Source organism: Onychomys torridus, chromosome 12 (assembly GCF_903995425.1).
Source record: "Onychomys torridus chromosome 12, mOncTor1.1, whole genome shotgun sequence".
Lineage (NCBI taxonomy): Eukaryota > Metazoa > Chordata > Mammalia > Rodentia > Cricetidae > Onychomys > Onychomys torridus.
The window spans coordinates 71048739-71055670 of record NC_050454.1 but is presented as its reverse complement, the minus strand read 5'-3'; the positions used below and the strand labels follow the sequence as shown (position 1 = coordinate 71055670).

Sequence of the window (6932 nt, the reverse complement as noted above, 5' to 3'; positions counted from 1 at the left end):
TTTAGGCAGACCAGGCCCTGTGAGCCTCCCCTCCCCCCGTGCTGTGTTGAGACCAAGGACATAAATTGCTTTTGTGTTGTACAAGCAGTGAAATGCTAAGAGAGGGTTAAGACGGCTCAGTGGGTAAAGTACCTGCTGCCACACCTGATGTCTGGAGTTCAGTCCCAAGAACCTACATGATAAAAGGGAACTTTCACAAGTGACCTCTAACTGCCCCCCAACATGTAGTTAGAATTAAAACAAATAATTAAACAACAACAACAACAACAACTCACACTTCAAAAACAACACAAGCCGGGTGGTGGTGGCACACCTGTAATCCCAGCACTCGGGAGGCAGAGGCAAGCGGATCTTTGTGAGTTTGAGGCCAGCCTGGTCTACAGAGTGAGATCTAGGAAAGGCACAAAGCTACACAGAGAAACCCTGTCTCAAAAAACCAAAAGAAAAAAAAACCCACACACACAAAAAAACAAACGAAAAAACCCCCAACACCACAAACAGAGAAGAGCAGTTGTAATCACATTCAGAATTCCCAGCGTGTAGTAGGCATAGGCTCTGAGAGCGCGTGCCTCATGAGGCTTGGAGAGTAGAGTACACAGTGCTCCTGCCTAAAAAGTGTCGCCAAGCAGGCACGTCTGGAAGGCACATGGCACTCACTGGCAGAGTCAGACGTGGCTCCAAGCCAGGATGTAAGTAGGGTAGCTGGCAGAAAACAGTGAGGCTTGGGAGAGTGAGATCCGATGCCGCCAAGCCAAAGGGATTATTTTACTGCACAGCAGTGTCTGCAGAGCGGGGTGGCAAAGAGATTCCAGGCTGGAGAAAGCAAAGGGAAGAGGCCAAAGAGTCAGCAGTCCCGACTGTTCTGGGCCGTCAGGGTAAGACTTGGAGAGTACCAGATGTGGCACTAACTAGGGTCATGACTGTGGGGGTCTGAAAACCATATGCTTCTTGTGCAATTGGACAGTGCAAGTGTGAATTTAACACGCCCAAAGAGATCTATCTACCCAAGTGCTCCGACAGGCTAGTATTGTTGTTGAGAGCAGGTCTCAGTATCCAGGCCAGCCTTCAACTTGTTGTGGAACTGAGGATGAAGAACCTCTGATCCTCACGCCTCCAAGCCCCCGGTGCTGCAGTTATAGGTTGCAATTACCTACTCTGTGGATGCCAGGCAAGCACTCTACCAACACAGCTATATCTCCAACCCTGGGCTATTACTGGTTTTGAAGAGCCCAGGAATATGAAAAAAAATTGTATGCTTGTAACCTATACACATATTTCTGAATGTATTAGGACTGATAGCTGCTTTGGTCCTTGCCTTGCATTCTCCCAGTTAGAGGAAAGGCAATTTAAATGACCCCACGGCTATGTAAACATTTTAAACTAACACCCTTAATCAGTAGTAGTAAATCCTGGATCCCCTCCATTTCAGAGGTACCTGGAGAGTGCTAGTTCAAGACACCGAGATGCCCGAAATGGCATAAATCCCAAAATGTCCTCTCTGCCCTGTGTATAATCTTTGGCTATAAAAAGGAGCTTGTAGCCCTTCCTCGGGGCTACAGAGTCAAATCATTCTCTGTAGTCCTGACTAGTTAGAATTTCTTCCCGCTGTGTTTTTGAATAAATATTGCTTCTGGTTTTTAGACTTCAGTGTTCTGCTCCCTGTTATGGTTGAACAATTCCAGGACCCAACAGTTTCAATATTTTTTCACACCCCAACCAAAGTTTCCCCGCGCCCACCCCCATCCAGTCCTCTGTTTCTCTTCAGATACAGGTGGGCCTTCTAGGGATGCCAGCCAGCATGGTATATCAAGCTACAGCGAGACTAGGCATCTCCTCTTCTAGTAAGGCTGGGTGAGACAAGCCCAGCTCCCACTGTCAGGAGCCACGAGAAGACCAAGTCCCACAACTGGAACATATATGTAGAAGGCCTATGGCTTTTTTTTTTTTTTTTTCAAGTTTCAAACTGCAGTACTAAAGTAAGTGCTTTAAAGGTGATTGTGTGAAATGTTAAAATTACACTTTTGATAACCATTAAGAAAACAACAAACCCCAAACACCCTTTAACTCCTTTAAATTAAGTGTCTATGTGTGTGTGCATATGCGTATACGTGTGTGTGTGTGTGTGTGTGTGTGTGTGAGATATATGGAGGTCAGAGGACAACTTTTCAGGAATTGCATCTTTCCTTCCACACTGAACTTGGGTCACTAGGCTTAGCAACAGGCTCCTGTACCTACAAAACCATCTTGTCAGCCCCTCTTCTGTTTAATCTTTCTACTACACTTTGTTTATTATCTTGTGTGTACATGTAGGGAGGTCATAGGACAATTTGGGGGGAATCATTCTCTTGTCATCCATCTTGGTCCCGAGGACTTCACCTGCTGAGCACCCTGCCAGCCTAACAACTTGCTGAAAGTTTTAGAGAAACAACATAGAACAAGGCCTTTCACGTGACAATCACGTGTGGGTAGATTATATATTAACTTTATTTCCATTACATAAAGTGAGGAGGAAACACAGACTGAGACTGAAACATATTACAAGGCTTTTAAGGGAGGCATGTTCGGCTGCTGAACAGAAAATACCTGAATGGGCTTTCAGGGCTATGGTGGAGTTCATTCAAATCCCCAGCTCCCATCTTCAGACTATCCCGTCCTCATCAGGGACAGAGAGAAGGATGAAGAAGCCCTCCTGGGGTGCTAACACTCTGGATGTTCCAGGAAGTCATGCTCCACACACTCCTCCAGCTGCTGTAGGACCCTTGGGCTCTCTGCGACAGGAAACTCCGGCACAGAGGTTCCCGGAGCATCAGAGGGCAGGTGGCTTTGGGTTTTGAAAGCACAGTTTAACGTCTTGAAGAACGGCATCAATTGCCTGACGCTGGATATGGAATGTTGACGCAGGAGGGGAAACTCACTCTCCCTGGTGATCTCATCAGAGCTGCCAATTTCCTGCAGAGACCCAGAGCCGGGGAAGTGACCTTGGCTAGCACTGAGATGCCTGTGCACACCTGCGGCAGGCTGTCAGCTCCTGGCCAGTGCTAATAATAGAGGCAGAGCCTCACGTTCTCATCTTTCATCCTTTCTGTCGGGGTTTCGGCCTAAGCCCAGTCCAATGCCAGGCTCCTGCCATTCTTCCTAGCAGGCTCCTCCTTTTCTTAGAGTCAAAACCACAGAGCAACACGGGAAGAAAATCAACTTCTACATCACCGGCACCCAGGAAGCTTTATTTCCCGCAAGAAAATAGGGGTGGAACTTATAACCATCCCAAGCTTTAAAATGAAGAGGAATGGCTTCGTAGTCCTTAGAAGTCGAGAGACACTGAGGACTCTGTCACTGCTTAGTCAGGCCGCCTCTGCTGGGAATTGTTTTTTTTTTTTTTTTTTTTTGAGACAGGGTCTCTTATTGCCCAGGCTGGTCTTGAACTCACTATGTGCCGAAGATGACCCTCCCACTTCTGATCCTTCTACGTCTACTTCTCAAGTGCTAAGATTACTGGTATATACCACTCCACCCAGTTTACATAGCGCCGCGGCTGGAACCCAGGGCACTGTGTATGCCAGGCAAGCACTCTCCGACTGAGCTACATCTCCGGCCCTGTGAATGCTGTCTTTCAAAAGGAAAGCACTTACCCCGTATTTTGACTTTAGAAGTTCTAGAATCCTGACAGTGTGAGGTCTGCATTCTTGGTGATTCTCTTCTAGCTCTAACAGGAAGGCAGGGTGCTCAGTGTCCACTTCTGGAACAAACGCCCATCTGTAACTGCAGGGCACAAACAAGGCCAGGTATGCTGAAGCTGAGCTCATGCAAACTGTCTATAGTAGTTTGAGTGAAATAATTTACATCCCCCAACTCAGTGGCTTAATACTTTCATAGACTGCATTGTATAGCAATTAACACAATTGCTTTCTGTTCTATTAGCCCTAGAAGAAATCCTGTTTCCCTCACCATTATTGCCCAGTCTCTAGGACGAAGACCTAGGTAACCCACTAACCTACCTGCAGGAGTGGAATCAGACATGCTCCTCAGGGGACAGCCTCTGTCACTGGCCTATTCTCAAGTGTCAGCCATGGTGGAGCAGACACCAGCATCTCCTTGCTTTTTATTGCTGACTGATGTCTCATTACATGGAGAGACCACATTTGTCTGTCCATCTGTCACTGATGGACACACAGGCTGTCTCCAGCCTTTGGAGACCATACATAATGCCAGTGTCCACAGCGTCCATGGGAATGCCCTTCTTTCCATGGCCTCTTGTTTTAGTCTTGCAGCTAAATGGAATAGCAGAGAAGTTTCCTCAGATCCGATGTGGCCACGCACAGCCCTCTACAGACACCGCACAGAGCAGAGGGTGGCAACGCCTTGGCCTCTACTAACAGGCACCTACTGCTCAAGACTATGGTTTCTGTGAGGCTCCCTTGAGGTCCCCACCAGCTGGGGACCAGTGTAGTTCCACTGCCGAAACACTGTGCCCACCACCCCACATCTGTGCCCCCAGCAGCCACTGCTCTTCTCCCTTGTTCCTAGGGTGGTGTACTTTCTAGAATATCATACAAATGGAATGACACTGTGTGTGGCCTTTTCAGCCTGCTTCTTCCATTTGATAATCGCCAGTGAAGAGGATGCACACGTGTTTTTACCCATGACTCCTCTCTTCGTGGGGGCAAGCTAGAGAGCAGTAGCCTTTGAGGGCGGGCATGAAACTCAAAGCAGGAACAGCTGTATTAAGCCTGTGGGAAATGCGTGCCAAAGAGGCCAAGTGACCCGGAGAGGCCGCGCTCCAAATAGAACCTCCACACCTAACTGCAAAAGACAACTCGCGCTATACAAATGCAGGGAGGGTCAGCACCCGTGACCCGTTTCGGAAGCATTCAGTAGCAAAAGCCACCTCAGCAGACATAAAAATACTCATCTGTCACAGAGCCACATTTGCAAGCCTGACTGTGAGCCAAGTCATGAAACCACAGCTGTTTGGCGGAAATCTGAAACCTGGGCTGTAGTGGGCTCACGAGCTGCTGGGGTGCTGTGGCTTCTCACACACTCACTGCACATGAAAGGAAAGTGAAGTGCTGCATGGCAGGGAAAACCAGACTTCAAAGGGTGTGTGGTCCCATCTGACTTACATCTGAAACAATGGCATCTTGTCAGGTGGGAAAGAGAGCGCCGTGTCCAGGAATTTGCAAGCAGAGAGGTACATGATGAGATCACTGGAGGACACAGCCCCGCCCGAAGGCCCGTTCCCATCGGCAACTGGGACTTTCATTCTGTTTTTGTTGCTGTTTCTATAAATTAAAAAAGAAATGTTCATTATACATTTATCCACATTTTCTGCTCTTCATTTACTTGGGAAAAGTCCTTAGACACATTTCCCTGGAAATAAATCTTCTGAATATGGGCTCAGTGATGCATGCTTGTTGGGGATGTATGTGCGGGAGCACTCACTCAAGGTTAATTTCAGTTACAGAGCCAGTTTGAAGACAACTGACCATATATGAGACCCTGTCTGAAAAACAGGAGGCAGCTAGAGAGTTGGCTCAGCATTTAAGAGCCCTTGCTGCTCCTCCAGAGGACCCCCCTTCAATTCCCAGCACCCACACCAGGAAGCTCACCACTGCCTTTATCTCCAGTTCCAGGGGATATGACACCCTCTACCAGCCTTCTCAGACGTTTCATGGACATGGTGCATATACACACACAAAGGCACACATGTGCATACGCAAAATAAATACATCTTGAATAGAGAGGGGGTGAAGTCTTCACGCTAGCTAGCCCCATTACAAGTATTCCCAGAAGACGGTAGGTGGTGTGACAGCCTACACTGTCTCCTCCCAGCATGCAGTGCGGAGCTCCCATGGCTTACCTCAACGACTCATCTTCCTCTTTTAGATCTTCTTCAAGTTGTATGAATGTCTGGATCTTAAGAAGAAAATGTATATTTAAGTCACTATGTGAGAGAGATCACATTTACCTAATGTGATCTATAAAAAACTATAAAAAATCTATAAAAAACCAGCAGGCAGGGCCTGGGTTTAATCTTTAATCTCAGCACTTGGAAGGCAGAGGCAGGTTGGATCTCTAAGTTTGGGGCCAGCCTGGTCTACAGAGTGAGTTCCAGGACAGCCAGAGCTACACAGAGAAACCCTGTCTCCAAACCAAAGCAAACCAAAACAAAAACCTAGCAGATGGGGCCCAGGAAGAGCCTAGAGAGCAGGGAGGCCCTTGGCTGGATCACCACAAACCAACAAGCGGAAAACTAGCAAATAATATCATAATGTGCGTAGGTCACAGAATAAAACATTCTCTATTCAGCTGAGAGATAACTATGTGCTATCGACATGATTACAAACAACTTTCAGGTAAGTCAGGTGCCCACAGAGTGGTATCTTGTACGACAACAGAAAGCATTTTAAAAGCGCCATCTTGCCCAAGACTGACACGGGTGCACTCACCAGCTCAGAGACCATGATTGGCCACAGTGAGGTCAGATGCTGGGGAGATATTCTTAGCAGGAGAACTCTGAAAAAAAGAAACATCTGAGCAGCGACTGTGGATGTCTGTCCAACTCTGAGGTTGTCTGTCAGGCGCTCTGAGGAAAGAGATTGTAGAGAAGTCACACAAATATGCATGCAGGTTGGGGTTTCTTGTTAGCTAAAAAAGAAGAAGAAAACTGTAACCACTTTGATATTGTGATGACACCCCAGTATAAGAGAGGAATCCTATCGGGACATGCAGGCACACACCTGTACTCCTGGGCAGAGGCACAGTGCAAAGCCAGTCTGCTCTATGTAATGAGTTCTATGCTAGTCAGGGTTATAGAGTGACCTCTACTCCCTGTCTGTGAAGAAGAAAAAAAACAAAAGCGGGGCAGGTGGAGGATGTAGCTTAGTTGGTTCAGGCTTGCCTAGTATGCATGGAGCCCGTGGTTTTCTCCTTAG

The 6932-nt window shown here is 47.4% G+C and overlaps 1 protein-coding gene across 7 annotated transcripts in view; it reads right to left on the bottom strand.

The window, feature by feature from the left end:
* Window positions 1-2442: 2442 nt before the first annotated feature.
* Window positions 2443-6932, bottom strand: part of Dop1b (DOP1 leucine zipper like protein B) — a 106779-nt gene continuing 102289 nt past the window's right edge. For 5 of the 7 annotated variants that reach the window (XM_036203367.1, XM_036203369.1, XM_036203370.1 and 2 more), the window contains 5 exons: window positions 6447-6583; window positions 5858-5913; window positions 5121-5279; window positions 3630-3759; window positions 2443-2949 (listed from right to left, as the gene is read on the bottom strand). In XM_036203367.1, coding sequence (XP_036059260.1) covers window positions 2698-2949; window positions 3630-3759; window positions 5121-5279; window positions 5858-5913; window positions 6447-6583 — 734 coding nt within the window. In that variant the 3' untranslated portion in view covers window positions 2443-2697. Of the gene's footprint in view, window positions 2950-3629; window positions 3760-3807; window positions 4269-5120; window positions 5280-5857; window positions 5914-6446; window positions 6584-6932 lie in introns of those variants that run through there. The other 2 variants (XM_036203372.1, XM_036203373.1) reach the window with 2 other exon arrangements.